We start from the raw sequence: 15008 nt of genomic DNA, 5'->3' as shown, positions 1-15008 counted from the left end.
CTTGTGGGATTCTAACGCCATGTTGAGTCAGGACAAACGATTGTGTGGAAAGTAGAGGTAGTGGTCCCCGAGGTGGACATATTGGGACGTGCTCAGGGGAAGCTTCCAGGACCTTTCTATCCCATGCTCTGCTGAGGACCGCGCGCCTGTATCCTGGGAGCGGCCTTTTTGCAGGCCTGACCAGGATGCCCTTCCTTCATTGCACTACCCTTCTCCATCAGAAACTAATGCAAAAGAGGGCATGACTTCCAGGGCGCTACCCAGGCCTGTGGGCCTCTTCCTTGTGTGAACTAGATTTATCCTCTTGACAAAAGTGTTGAAGGCAAGTCAGCCCCAGGCCAGGTATATTTTTATTGGAGTTACAGCACTGATAATAATAGTTGGCCCTGTTTAGCTGTTTTATTGCACATAAATAGTAGTCTTAGGCAGCAGGTTGCCTATGGGAAGCAATGGGGATGTTGAGGACCAGAAACGTTAATTCACTTTGCCCCACTAGTAAGTAGTGGAGTTGTGGTTGGAACTCAGGAATTCCAGTTCCAGAGGTGCCACCTTTAAATTCCAGGACAGAGATTTTCAAACTAGGGTCCTTTTTGGCTTTCTACCCGTTCAGGAGACCCTTTCACGGTTCACGAAGTCAAAACTATTCACGACAAGGCTTTTTCATGGTCATTTTCTATTGTGTGTGCCATGGAATTTTCCAGAGACTGCATGACATAAGCAAAAGCTCTTTGGATATCCTTAAGAATATGAAGGAATTCTGAGACCAAAAGTTTGAGAATCAGTCCACTGCACCAGGGCTTTTTTTCAGCTTAGGCACTATTGACATTTCTGTTGTAGGATAAAGTTTAGCTGCATCGCTGCCACTACCTGCTGATTCCAGTAGCATCCCCCAGTTGCAAAACTTTCTCTGCGGGTGAGGGAGATTATCTCCTGCTGAGAACTGCTGCTCTAGGCTATGTCTACATTTTCTCTGCTGGGGCTCCCAGCCCTCTATGTTGGTGATAACTAAAATTTCCCCCTTTGGCTCCCTATTGGCTGTCCCCACCTAACCATCACACAAACTCCCTAAGACAGGATCATGATTCTGGGTCTGTTTCAGTATATTTCCCTCACTATCACTACCCATTCCCACAGGCAAACACACACCTTGCCTTTTCACACCTTTAGACCCATGCACACAGGTGTCCAAAATACCCTTTGCACAATTTCAAACCCCACTGCCACCAATACACATGATCTCACAATTTACCTCTATTTTCAGTTAACTTTGGTAGGGCAAGAATTGTGAATTACTGATGCCAGCCTCCAGCTCAGACCTGGCACAGATGAGGGGGTCACAACTCAGTTGTGTAATCTTTGAGGGAGGAAAGGTTGCAGCCATTTCACCTCAGGATCTGTAAAGTGGCATTCGAGTTGGGTCTGGCACATGGTAGATAGATGCCCTTCAGGCCTACCTGGCTTGCCAGGTTCTCTGAACTGACTCTCACACCCATCTGCAGATACCTCCTCCCCATTTAATTTGAAGCCTGTCCTTCCTACAATCCAACAAGAGGCCTCCCTCCCTAGGCTTGATTTCTCCACTTTCCAGAGACCAATCTCTGCCCACACCGATGACCCTACCAGTTCTGAGAGCAGTTGGGTGAATTCTAGCCCTAAGTCCAGCCTGGCAATCTAGTCCTGTTTTGCAAGGTCTTCATTTTCCCCACCTCCCTTGCTATCAGAAGTGGCCATGTCAACTGATTCTAGCCAAAGGATGGCACAAGAAGTCTGCTGAGGAGCTTAACAGTTTTAGCCGTTATAAGGAAACAGGGAGGATGGTTTTCCTCGCTTGCTTTCCCATCTTTGGGGACTTTACAGTCATCGTGGAACCATAAAGCTGTAGACTATCACCAGAGTGCTTACAGGGACACAGCAGAGGTCCACTGCCACCGCTGGACTTCAGCAACCAGCCACTTAGGCTTGCATTTCCTATAGCATTTGGCAGGCCCTGCCCACCCCACATCTTCTGCCTGGAAATCTATCCTAGGCTTTGCTCAAGATGGTGGACAGGGGCTAGAACTCCCAGGACACAGGAAATCAAAGCTTCAACTTGAGTCCCAGCCTATCTATAGACTTCTGGCCTCACAAACCATTGCATTCTTTCCACAGTCATCTCATACATGTCCATGGTTTCCATTACTTCCTAGATACCAATAACCTAAACTTCCATCAATGGCCCTAGTCCTAAATTTGACCCATGTATTAAAAAGATTCCCGTATCTTCTCCGTGGTTTAAAATCTACCCTATCATATTCCCAACTGGCCTGCCTCATGGTCCCAGCTAGACACGTGTTAGTCATATTGGGTTTCTCTGTCTTATCTCCCCCAAATCCTGGTTTTATTGGGCCTTCCAAGTGTCTTTCAAAGAAACAGCCTCTCCATACCTAACAGTCTATCCTCCATCTGGTTTCATATTCTGGGGTAAATCTAACTCCTCTCTGCTCAATCCTTAGCCCATCCTCTATACAGCCTGCCCTATCTGCTTTTATGTCCCACCATGGTATGTGCAACCCCTCAGATGCTTTTTCATAGTCCTGACACATCCCTGGCCCACTCGCAGTGCTCTTCTAAATAGTAGGCACCCAGTGTGAATTCTCCAAGGTCCCAGTACTCACCCTGGGTTAAGCCCACCCCCACAGGGATTTGCAATCAGGTTTTTCACTTTAGACTTTTTAATATTTCATACAGCGATTACGGTGCATTCAGGAACCCACCCCTCCCAACTCCCCTAGGAGGGCCCCTGCCCCTGCCCTCCCACCCCATTTGAGGGCCCCAGGGTTTAGAGTGGAGGAAGGGAAGGTAACCACCCATCTGGGGATTGACCCCAGAGACTGTCCCTGCCCTGTCTCACTTTCCCCCAAGGTTAGGGGGTAATGCCTGGGCACAACCTCCCATGCACCCCTCTGTCCCTGCGTGTGCGCATATACACACTATGGCTCCATCGCTGAGTTGGTCAGTTCCTGGCAGGGCCCCTACTCAACAGCACCGTGCGGGATGGGGGCAGGAGGGCTGGGCTAGGGAGACCCTGAGAAGGAAGCCCCAGCTATGGGACTGCAGGAGGGAAAGAGTGGGGGCCCCCCACCTCATCCATCTCCCATAGAGTCTCCAGTAGTCCCCAAGTCCCCCTGTGGCTGGGGATGGCAGGTGGGGGTTGGAAGGCGAGTTGTCAAGGCATGCTTTCCCTTAGCTGACCCCAGGGTCTGGTGATGATTAGGGTTTTGAATAGGGGCTATGTCCCTGCCATGAAAAGGCTGGGAGCAGGGCTTCATTGCACAAAATACTGTGGGAGGGCCACACACACCGAGTGGGGCCCAGCAGTCTGTATACAGAGATATTGCATTTAAAAAATGAAAACCTCATTTAAAATAATTAAAAAAACAACAATGAATGAAACAAACAAACAAGGCCCACACAACATGAGGCAGGAAAGCAGGAAGGGGAGCCTCAGACCCAAGCCATCACCATGTCTTGTCTGAGTCGAGATCCCCAGCCTGGGCTAGCTCCAGACCCCTGGTTGGCCATGGGGTAGTGGTCCTGGGGGAGGGTATGATGGGGAGGGGTCTAGGCCTAGCCTCAGTGTGGGAGGCTGGCACGGCCACGCTGTCCACCAGCAACTACCAAGACAGAGAGAGAAAGAGACACAGACATATAGACAGACAGACCAGGCGAAGGAGCGATGAGAGCTTTGTTAGCACCCAGCAGACAGGCCAATGGGTGGGCCAACAGGCCAATGGTCGGGTGTTCAGACAGGCAGCAGGGGACATGTGGGCATGGGAGCATGAGTCAGGCAGGTAGGCAGGCAGCAAGCAGGGAGGATGCAGTTGGGGGCTGCCCTGTGAGGGGTGTGGCATCCCTCCAGCTGCTGCCTGCTGGGGCCTCGGTCTGTGGCTTAAAATTCGGTGTCCACCACTCGGTAAGCTGGCCTGCCTGCAGGGGAAAGCAGAGCGGATGGCTGTTGGTGAGCAAGCAGGTAAGTGGATGGGGGCCAGGGGGCAGGGAAGAGGGCAAGGGTCACACCTACACTTACCTGAGTCAGGCATTGACGAAGATCGAATGCTGGCCTCCTTTTGTAGCTGGATCTCCTTTAGTGCAAATATGGAAGTAGCTGTGGGTGGAGGAGAGACAGAAGTGGGGCATGACCCATGAGGCCATCCAGGACCACCTCCCGTGTGGCCTCATCAGGGCAATTAGAAAAATTTCTAATTTTCTTTGAGTCTTGACTTTCATCGGCCAAATAATCCCACACACAAACCAGCTACCACTAGGGAAAATGGAATGTAGACTATTACATGACACTGAGAAATTAGTAATTTTGTCAACTGTGATAGTGGTATTGCAATTACCACCTGTTAAGTCTAGATGATGGATGATGTTTGGGTTGTAACTGAGATTAATCCAATGTGGTTTTTTTTTCAGTGTGATCGTTGTATTATTGTTGTGCTTAAGAAAATATTTTAGAGGTACATGCTAAAATTGTATAGATGAATGATAGATCTGAGATTTGATTTAAAATAATCAGAGTGAATATAGATAAAACCACTTTGGCCATGAGTTGATCACTTGTTGGAGTACTTGGGGACTTATTATTTGGTTCAATATATAACAGACCATATTACTTGGTTTAATATATAAATATACGGGATTTTAAGGTAAAGTGATGGATGTTCTGCCAGGTTTTATGTTTGAAAATTTCCATGAAAGGTAAAAGAAACTGAAAGCTAAAAGACTTTTTTGTAAAAAACAACATATCACATATGTGAACAAGGGCATATGCCTCACCCCATCAGAAGTGGCACAGCTAGAACTCAACACAACTGCCCAGCTATCTGCAGCAATCCTGTTGCACAAAGTCCCCCACCAGCTGGTCCATTCCCAAGCCCCACTCACTGTCAGGAAGTTTGTGGATCCGATCCCCCAGACTGAGGAAGAATGGATGTTTCATGGCATCCTCTGCGGAGATCCGATTGCGACCTTCAAACTGAGTGTGTGTTGGGGTGGGGGAGTATTGACACTTTCAACAAGTAGGCTTCTCTTCCTCCCCACCTCAGACCCTGCCCCTATAGCTGTTTCCCCACACCTGGAATCCGCTAGCCCCCTAGGGTGGCCCAGGAAGGTGGTCTCACCTGCAGCAGCTTGGTGAGGAGGTCAGCCCCGTCGCTGTCAACTCTACCTCAAGGACAAGGGGACCTGTTTTAAACTGAGTTTGGGTACTCTGGCCCCTAACAGCCACCCACCCACCAGCCTCACCGGGGTGCATGGCTCAAAAGGGCCTCGGCTCGGTACTTGGGGTAGTTGTATGTCCTGAACTCTTCATTGGACAGGATGCCTGGCCATGTATCTTCATTTGGGGTTCCTGGCGGGGAAACGGAGTATCCTAAGCATCTCACAGGGCCTTCCTGCATGTCCCCACAGTTCCTAGGGCTCATGCCTCCCTACCCAAGATGCGGAAGATGAAGTGCAGCTGCTCCTCCACTGTGGAGCCTGGGAAGAGGGGCCGGCCTGTGGCCATCTCATAGAAGATGCAGCCCACACCCCTGGGCAGGGAGAGCACAGTGAATAGGCAGGTAGTTGGCTGGTTGGCTGTTGTGACCAAGCCACTCCCCTTTACTGCGTGGCCCCTGCCACATTTCAGCCTGTCCTTACCACATGTCAATCTGAGTGGAGTAGTCCGTGGACCCGAGCAGGATGTCAGGGGGCCGGTACCACAGTGTTACCACCTCGTTGGAGTAGGTCTTCGTTGGAATTGACTTGGCCCGGGCCAGGCCTGGTAGGTGGAGATAATGAGCAGCTGGAATTGAGGAGGTCATGGGCCGTCTGAGGGAGAATGTAGTTGGGACTGAGGGCTTCCCAAGTGAAGCCTAGAGAGGCTGAAGGGGAGGGACTGAGATGAGGTGGTCAGGGGGAAGGAGGGGCTGGGAGAGTAAGGTTGGGGGATCACTGGGATGAAGGGGGAGGCCAGGGGTACCGAAGTCAGCCAGCTTGAGCTCTCCTCGCTCATTGATGAGTAGGTTCTGTGGCTTGAGGTCTCGGTGTAGCACCTTCTGCCGGTGGCAGTAGGCCAGGCCACGGAGCAGCTGGAACAGGAACAGCTGGGGACCCAGGAACAGCAGGCAGAAGTCAGAGTAGCCAGCAGCTTGACCCCAAGCAGGCACTGCTCCCCCTCCCAAACACAAGCACTGAGCCCAGAGCCTCGTCTCATAAATAGAGGATAGGGCCCCAATGCCCTTCAAGGGCTCCCAGCAAAAAAGCCAAATGGGAAACGTCTGTTTCTGGGAGATTTATGGGGTGGAGTGGGTGAGTGGGGGGCCCCCTTGTGCCCCTGCTTCCTGCCCCACACCCACTTTCACGTTGTGCATGTTGATGATGTTCCCACAGTCATCCAGGTACTGCTTCAGGTCCTTGTCCTGAGGCGAGAAGAGCAGGTAAAGGAAAGAGGGTCACATCCTGTGGCTCCTGGCCATCTCCCCACCTCCCCCAGGACCCATGGCCACCCAACCTTACCAGGTACTCAAAGACAAGGGTGAGGGACTTCTCCGTGTGAATAATGTCATGTAGCGTGACGATGTTGGCGTGTTTGAGGTCCTTGAGCAGGGACACTGCAGGAAGCAGGGAGTTGGGACAGGGGAAGAGTCAAGGCCCACACTTAGGACAGAGGCGAGGAGGAGGACTAGACAGGGTCAAGCCCAGGGTTTCCTCCTTTCCCTGTGTGGTTTGGGATGGTGGCTCACAGTCCACTCCAACCCAGTTCCAACCCACCTGCTATCAGGAAGAAGGTGTGTCCCCCAGTTCCAAACATGCAGAACCAGAACCTGGGATCACAGCCTTAGGCTTACATGACACTAGATCTTTACAACCAGTTTTTGGTTTTGGAAAGGGCCCTTGTTCCAACCCTCAGTATACAGACCCACAGCTTCATGTAAAAATGAGTTTGCACACTCAATTTCTATACAATTCAGACTCATTCCATGTGATTTTTCTGACTAGAAACTATTGTGTCAAGTAAACTGGTGAGCACTTCAGGGATATTCCTAGAACCAAAGCAAACAATTTATCTGCCTCTTCTCAACACAGGAAGACTCCTGGTTACCCTGATTTATTATCTGGATGTGTGGGTGATGAGCACTTTTTCACAAATCCCAGATCACCACGAGAGAAGTCTTCTGGGACCCCCAGTCCTGTCCTCACTATGGGTGTATATGTGCACATACGCACCATGGGGAGAGCCTGGGAAACCTGGAACAGATTGGGTGGGACCTGTACCTTCCCGGATGGCGGTGCAGGGTGCCCCCTCTTCGTGTTCCAGTCTGATCTCCTTGAGTGCCACAAGGTTGTCTGTGAGCTTGCTTTTGCCTTTGTAGACAGTGGCATAGGTACCCTGGGATGTGAGGAACAGTGACAGGAGAGAAGCTATGAGGCTACAGGGAGTTTCCACTGACCCCAGCCCTACCATGGGTCTCCTGGCTGTCTCTCACCTCTCCCAGCTTGTCCAGCTTGATGTAGGTCTCCAGTTTCCCAAAGCCGATCTCAGACTGTCGGGTAAAGGAGGCAGACTGAAGTAGGCTCAGCGGAAGGGACTGGGAGGAGGAAAAGGAGGACAGGAACAGAAGATGCTCACCAAGCTGACACGGCGGAGACGGCGGCTGAGGGGCTTGTCAAAGATGGGGCTGTTGAGGGTCAGCTTCTCAAGGTAGCCCTCAGGCAGCCGGATGTCGGCTGGTAGTGATAGGCGCTTGTTGATGTCCTAGCAGGCAAGATGGGGGAGAAACAGGACCATCAACTACAAATCTCCAGATCTAACCCTTTTTTTCCAGCCCCACCACTGCCCGGACAGGGAGATAAGCACCTCAGTGGAGATCTTGCGTGGGGGATGGTTGCGCATGCGCACCCTCACTGGTGACTGCACCTCATCGGAGGACGTGGCTGAAGCCTGGTCACTTTCCCCATCAGACCCCATCTTCAAGTCCTCATGCACAATCTCTGGTAGTGGGGACAGGGGGAGAGCACACCAGGTGGGCTCAGGAGCCCCAGGACAAATCCCCCCACCCCGATAACACATTCCCTCATCACACATTTATGCACATGGACTCCAGAGCAGCCTGGAGTTCCTCAGGGAAGAGGGTGGGAAGGCCCCGGGAGGTTCACACAGGTCAAGACAGGTTGAATTGGGCAGGGGGGGCAATAGTCACCTAGTAGAGCACCCCGTGTCAGCGCCGAGCTGAGACTGTGGCTTGCCCAGGGCCAATGGGCAGGCAGCGGCAGAAGTAGCCGAATGCCCTGGGAAGGCAGGCCTGGGGCAGGCAGGTGCCAGGAGGCCTGAAGGGGCTGTCACAGAGCGCAGAAGGGCAGAGGGAGGCTTGGGGCAGCTGTGGCAGGCAGGGTACCCTTCCTCCCCCTGAGACCTGGGCACAAAGCCAAGGAAAGGGGCACAGATGGACAACAGAGAGAGGGTGTTGAGCAAGGATGGCAGAGGTAGGGGAGAAAATGGAGAAAGGAAAGTGAAAATAATACAAGTCTAAGAAGAAATCGGTTGGCAGGCAGCACCCCTGGGGACCAGGGTAGGAGCGGGAATGGTCAGTGGACCCACCTGGTGCAGAGCTGAGTGGGCCCCGTACAGAGCGAGGTTCCCCAGGGGCAGCACGTGTGGGGGCCTCTCCAAGGTCACTGCCGCCGCCCCCACCACTCTCATCCAGGCCTATCTGTTCAGGGGCACCATTGGTCTTATCTATACCTCGGCCCCCTCGGAGTGTCATTGACAGCTGCCGTTTGATCTTCTTCATCCGATCCATGGCGACCTGAGCAGGGGGTAGGGATGGGAATGGGTCCCACCCTAGCAGTCGCCTGACCCTCATGGGCCCCCTAAAACCCAGTGAGGCGCACTGACAGGAACCTGCGGCAGTGCCCACCCAACCACTGTGGAACCCTGGAATCACGCAGGATTCCTGGAAACCTGGCATGGATGGAGACCTCAGTCAGTGCCTGCCACCTACACCAACCAGCCCCAGCAGACCCTGCTCCTAAGAGCCCACCTGGGTATTAAGGCTTGGGTGGCTGGCTGAGGGAAAGGGCACAACTGGTGAAGTGTTGGCCCCTTTGGGGGCAGCCTCACTGTGGGAGCAGAGGGCTCTACAGCAGGCATTCTCAGGTGCAGCGGCACTGATGGACCCAGCCATTGGTGAGGTGGGGGACTCTCTCAGGACCCTGAGACCACTGACACGGCCCCAGGGATGTCCATGCAATGGCATGTTCCGCTGGCACCAGCCCCACATCACCCCCAACTACCAAGGCAAAACGCTCCCCGTGGCCACAGGGTCCCTCTCGCCTCCCCCAGCAACCATCCTCCCCCAGCAACCATCGTCAAGGTGAGTAGTGGACTACCCCACTGGGCTACCCAGATGAGGGGTGCAGGGAGAGGGAGAGGTTTCCTGCCCAGACCCAACCACTGGGTGGGGTTGTAGGGGGATCTCAAAGTATACCAGCTGTCCTGAAAGTTGCTGGAAAGGTTCAATCAGGTTTGGACCACAGGGTCCCACCGAGATTTTTACAAGCCAGGTCACAATTCTTGTCTAGCTGAGAATGTACCATGTGTCCCTTATCACCCCAAATAAACGTCTCAGTCCTTCATGTGGCCCACAAGGTCTTACCCCACTCACACTACCACCCTTCTGGCCTCACCTCACTGCTCACTGCTGTTCTGCAACTAAAGGCCCTCCTCAGGGCCTTTGCAGCGGCTGTTCCCAGTACTTAGAATACTCTTCCACTAGATTTCAAAGTAGCTCACTCCCTCACCTTTAGGCCACTGCTCAAATATCACTTTTTTTCATAGATAACCATAAACAACCCTATTTAAAATCTGAACCATCCTGAGCTCCCTCACCTTGTCAGTTGTCCCCTCAGCACTTATCATGTCCTCAGAAATGACACCATCTATTTATTGGTTTCTTTATTCTTTACTGTGTCCTCACCACCATAACTAGAAGATCAGCTCTGCCAGGATAGATGGATGTCTGTTTAGGTCACAGCTATATCCTGAGGACCTGGAACAGTGACTGATACAGAAAAAAGTATCTGTATCAGTGCTCAAAAAGTGCTCATGGCAGAAATTAATGAATCAGGAGCTAAGGACCTAGGACCAACATTTGTCAGGGTGAGTCCCTGCTACTCATTAACAACCCCAGACAAGGTGGCCCAGGGACACTGGCATTGGCAAGATGACCTAGATGGGGCTGCTGGCAGGAATGGGGCCACCAAAAGGCTTAGGCCGGCCTTCTTCTGCTTCCTCCTGGCTCTGGGCCAGCAAGGAGGGGGAAAGACCTGGCCCAGGGACCATCTGGACTCACAGCAGGGCCTAAGATGGCCCTGGGCCCAAGGGAAGCAGAGCTAGGTAGGAGGCTGGGGCTGGGGCTGGATTTGAGTAGAGAAGTGAATCATCTGTTACCGTGAAATCAGGTGCTTACCCCAGTGGTCTCCACACCCCACTTCTGCCTGCCTGAATTCATCACTCCCAAAAGGGTAGAGGGGCCAGCCTAGCAGAAAAGATCTCAATAAAGAAGATGAAGTCCAACCTGGGATAACAAGAGCAAAAAAAAAAAAAAAAAAATCCTGACCCAGGAGAGTGAACACTGGACCTGAGGCTGAGGAAGATGAAGCATGGCCAGTTCCCAAAGACTCTTAGGTCTGTCCATACGGCATGGATACCCAGTTGTTTTGCCTGTTGTGGAAGGGAATAGGGGATCTGGTGGGGGGAGGTAGTGTATTGTAAGTAGGGCTGGATGGAGGATGAGGAAGGAGCCAGAAGGAGCCATGGGTCCATGACCTCTAACTGGAAACTCCAAGGGCTGGACATGTTCCAGGGCTTAGTTTTGGGGAGATTTTAGGAAGATGGGGGTACAAAACCTGTGTTTCATGCAATGCCTCCAGCAGGGGGACCCTGCACCAGGTCCTGTGAGCAGAGACACTTGAACATTAATATGTAGTAAAACTTTTAAATATCATCTCAGTTTTCTCAGATTTTTAGATTTTAGAATAGTGAATGAGGGAGCAAGAAACTGGATACACAACCACACTCAAAAAAGGGCACATGTTCTTTTTGACTCCCCAAGGGGATGTTTCCATCCTCAAAATATTTTCATACCCAAGGATACTCACCACCTCACATTACACCAGCCACTGAGGACACAATGATCACATTCTAGTAACTCCCATAGGAACATACCATCCTCATTCTGTTCAGGCACATCATCCCATAAGCACACACTGGACTCTCACAGTGTCCTGCTTCCTTCAGTACACACTGGACCCTCAGGAAGGCTTCTCTGCATTTTAACTGCCAACAGCACCGCAATGTCCCTATTTATCTTTGACCCTATTAGCATACAAAGCCTCAACAGAACACTGAACTCTGTTAGCACCCAGCCGGCTCCTCTAAGTTAACTCTTAGCACCACATGCTGCCTGTTAGCTTCTCCACAGCATTCACTGTTCCCCAGCAAGATTCTGATCCCTATTTACATGCACTTAGGACCCTCTACAGCTGTAGAGAGTAACCTACATTAGCACTCACTGGACCTTCACACTGCCCTGAATCCCTTAACATAAAGTGAATCTTGCAGATCCCTGAACCTGTTTTTGCCCACACTCAGACCCCTCCACAGCTGTGATCATTATTAACATGTCTTCTGGTCCTCCCACTACCCTGTCCCCCCACTTCCCATCAGCACAGGCTGGACCTTCACTTCACCCTGACCCCTATTACCACGCACCGGGCCTCACAGTGCCTCCCCATTAGCACACCCTGAACCCGTACTCAGCCCCATTCTCCAGGGACACACAAACACGCTGTTCTATAATGGCCTGACCCTCATTAGCACACACAGATCTTCATCCAGCCCAGAACCCCAGTAGCACACTTCAGCCCTCCATGGCTCTAATCCACTTTAGCACACCTAGACCATCACATATTCTTTTCTTTTATTTCTCTTTGCTTCAACTCCTCCACAGCTATAACCCCTGTTGGTTGACAACTGGATCCCTTCACAGCCCTCATCTTCTTTATTGCACACAAGATCTTCTCCATAGCTCTATCCTCCATTAGCACTCCCTGGTGCTGCTGCTGCTAAGTCACTTCAGTCGTGTCCGACTCTGTGCGACCCCATAGATGGCAGCCCACCAGGCTCGCCCCGTCCCTGGGATTCTCCAGGCAACAACACTGGAGTGGGTTGCCATTTCCTTCTCCAATGCAGGAAAGTGAAAAGTGAAAGTGAAGTCGCTCAGTCGTGTTCGACTCTTAGTGACCCCACGGACTGCAGCCCACCAGGCTCCTCCATCCATGGGATTTTCCAGGCAAGAGTACTGGAGTGGGGTGCCATTGCCTGGAACCTCAACAAATCTCAGGCACTCAGGAACACACTATCTTTACAATATTCTGACACTCACTAGCATATTCCAGAACTCATACTGCTCTGATTCTCCTCGCACTGACTCACATTTACATACCTGTCACTAAACCCACATGAGCAGTCACTAGAACTTCATACATTACCCTGCCTCTTCTTTATAGGGCGTCCTGGTGGCTCAGACGGTAAAGAATCTGCCTTCTATGTGGGAGACCCAGGTTCGATCCCTGGGTTGGGAAGATCCCCTGGAAAAGGGCATGGCAACCCACCCCGGTATTCTTGCCTTGAGAATCCCCATGGACAGAGGAGCCTGGCAGGCTACAATCCAAAGGGTCGCAAAGAGTCGGCCACGACTGAGTGTCTAACACACATATACACACAATCTCACATCCCCTGACTTCATAGATACACACTCATCTCACACCATTTTGATCCTTAATACAATGAACCTCTTACAATGCTAAGATTCTTCCCTCACCACCGATCCCCACTCTCCACACACATATATCCACAATTCTGATACCCATTAGCACAGGGCTCAGGTCTTCCACCAGTTTGCCCTCATTAATATACTGGGCCTTATACTCCCCAGACCTTTATTACCATATACACATACCCTTGAGAGCTACGACCCCCACTGGCACCCTCTCAACACTGGACCCTGTCCTCTATGAGCACACTGTATCCTCAAACCCTGCAGTCTCTCATGGACAAATACACAGTGTTAACACCATCGTTACTCCCTTACCACATATAGGACCTCAGAGCTCCGATCCCACCAGCGAACCTTCCCTTCCGGCACCTCTACCACCTATCCACCAGCAACACCCACAGGGCCTTTCTACAGCTCTAACCCTATTTGCATATCTCAGCACTCCTCTGACGTCCTCTTCCTTGTTATTCATCCTCGGGCCCAGCACCGCCCCTCTGCTAGCACACACTGAGCCTCAAAACCTTACACAGCGGTTAAGACTTATTACCACATGCTCTGACCCCTTCACAGCTGAGGCCCCCGTTAGCAAACCTCTAGTCTTTCACCACTCTGCCACCCATTTACACACCCCCTGGTCCTTCGACCAGCCTACTCCCCACTAGCACCCATAGTGCTTCCCATCCCTAGCTCCCAGACCAGGCCCAGGGCGGGGCCAAGGTCAGTGAGGCCCTGAATGACCCCCCGCCCCGGTGCATTCTGGGAAACTCGCTGGGGGAGGGGGCACAGGCCAGCGGTGCAGCCCAGACCCCTGGGCACCGCCCGGGGTCTGGGTTGGTTCTGCAGGAAGAACAGCCCCCACCCCATGCCTCGTGAACGCGCTCACCGGCGGGGGCGCGCGAGCAACCTCAGTGCCGCGGGGCCGGCGCGGCGGCGCCTGGGGCGGCGGCCCGGGCTGAGGCCGCGCGACCTCCTTCTCCTCCAGTTCGCCGCAGGCGCCCGTCCCAGTAGTCTTCGGCCATGGCTGCTGGGCCCGGGCCGCCGCCGGCTGAGGAGGAGGAGGCGGCGGCGGCGGCGGCGGCGGCTGAGGCGGAGGCGGCGTCCCGCTCAGCCGGCCATGAGCTTGGCCGCTGCGGGCGATGCCCCCGGGCTCGCTGGCGCCCGCTGGAATCCGAGAGCTCACGGCGGCTCGCGGTTCAGAACCTACTGCTCACGGAGACGCGGCGAATCCCAGGGCCGAACAGCCAACGGCCAAACCACTGCGCGCGCCGCGCTCCGCGCATGCGCACGCACGCGCTGGAAAGGGTGAAGTGGGAAGGAGGGGACTCACCTCGGACTGCAGGTACCAAAAGACCCGTCCGCAGCGGGAGGGGGCGCGGCCATTGCGCGCCCACTGGGGAATGTGGCGCTGGCCCTGGAACGGCGCCAGCGGGAAAGTGTAGAGGTTATTTAGTACTGAGTTCCGATCTTGCTAGAAGTTTGCTAACGCCGAAGTGGGCAGCAGCCAGTGACCAGCGTGCCGGTCACCACTCGCTCACCCTACTCGGTTTCACTTGGTACATCCCCATAATAGAAAACGGGACTTTTGCAAGGAGGAAAAAGACAGATGAGGCAGTCAGTCCTAGTCCCCTGAGGTGCATAGGGAGGCAGGGATTTTAAAGGTTCGCGAGATGACTTTTCTCGGAGAGGCGGCCTGGAAAATCATTGGCCTTTACCACCTTAGATAGGACAGTGTCTAGCCCCGCCCAGCAGCTCCCCCACCTTCCTCAGACCGCGAGCTCATTCCGACTGAGAACGTTTGCAGCCCCGCCCTTTGAGGTGTCGCCCAGGCAATCGGATTTGCTCCCTGGGGTGAGGCTGAGCAAGAATGAAGGGCGTGGCCTGCCTGGAGAGGCGTGATTTCGCTGTCCTGACCACGCCCCCACCAGGTTTTCATTGGTTTCGTCGTGGGCGGGTCTCCTTTTTGTTCCGAGCTCCTCTTACCATAGGTCAAACATCTCGCAAGGTGATTGGTCAAAAGATCGCTCAGTCGAATTTCATCCCGCCTCTAGCCACTCCCATCTCCATCAACGAAGCTCACAGGGTGGAGCCTAGGCTCATGGGAAAGACGGACCTTTAAAGGGGCGAGTGCATCACTTGGCATGGTTG

The 15008-nt window shown here is 53.0% G+C and overlaps 1 protein-coding gene across 8 annotated transcripts; it reads right to left on the bottom strand.

Annotated features, from left to right (window-relative positions):
- Positions 1 to 655: 655 nt before the first annotated feature.
- Positions 656 to 14272, bottom strand: CDK16 (cyclin dependent kinase 16). Of its 8 annotated transcripts, none has more exons than XM_059883528.1 (17): positions 13747 to 14143; positions 10494 to 10601; positions 8624 to 8831; positions 7883 to 8016; positions 7655 to 7780; positions 7512 to 7568; positions 7300 to 7414; positions 6541 to 6635; positions 6381 to 6443; positions 6005 to 6128; positions 5683 to 5803; positions 5476 to 5573; positions 5287 to 5392; positions 5163 to 5205; positions 4927 to 5017; positions 4067 to 4144; positions 656 to 3653 (listed from the first exon to the last, which is right to left on the bottom strand). In XM_059883528.1, exons 2-17 carry the CDS (start codon positions 10533 to 10535, stop codon positions 3613 to 3615), a joined length of 1542 nt encoding a protein of 513 aa, XP_059739511.1. In that variant the 5' UTR covers positions 10536 to 10601; positions 13747 to 14143; the 3' UTR covers positions 656 to 3612. The 8 variants fall into 8 exon arrangements, with proteins under 8 accessions (XP_059739511.1, XP_059739509.1, XP_059739514.1 ...); XM_059883526.1 differs by lacking the exon at positions 10494 to 10601 and adding an exon at positions 9066 to 10085; XM_059883531.1 differs by lacking the exons at positions 10494 to 10601; positions 13747 to 14143 and adding an exon at positions 14191 to 14272.
- Between the last annotated feature and the right edge of the window lie 736 nt (positions 14273 to 15008).

Source organism: Bos taurus, chromosome X (genome assembly GCF_002263795.3).
Source record: "Bos taurus isolate L1 Dominette 01449 registration number 42190680 breed Hereford chromosome X, ARS-UCD2.0, whole genome shotgun sequence".
Taxonomy (NCBI): Eukaryota; Metazoa; Chordata; class Mammalia; order Artiodactyla; family Bovidae; genus Bos; species Bos taurus.
The sequence above is the reverse complement of the archived record's forward strand: the minus strand, read 5'-3'. Positions and strand labels throughout refer to the sequence as shown.

Coding starts and splice junctions, on each gene's coding strand:
- CDK16 (XM_059883526.1), bottom strand. CDS start 9,305: ATGTGGGGCTGGTGCCAGCGGAACATGCCATTGCATGGACATCCCTGG. Junction 7,781..7,882: donor CACGCAAGATCTCCACTGAG/GTGCTTATCTCC, acceptor CTTGCCTGCTAG/GACATCAACAAGCGCCTATC. Junction 5,206..5,286: donor CTTTTGAGCCATGCACCCCG/GTGAGGCTGGTG, acceptor TCCTTGAGGTAG/AGTTGACAGCGACGGGGCTG.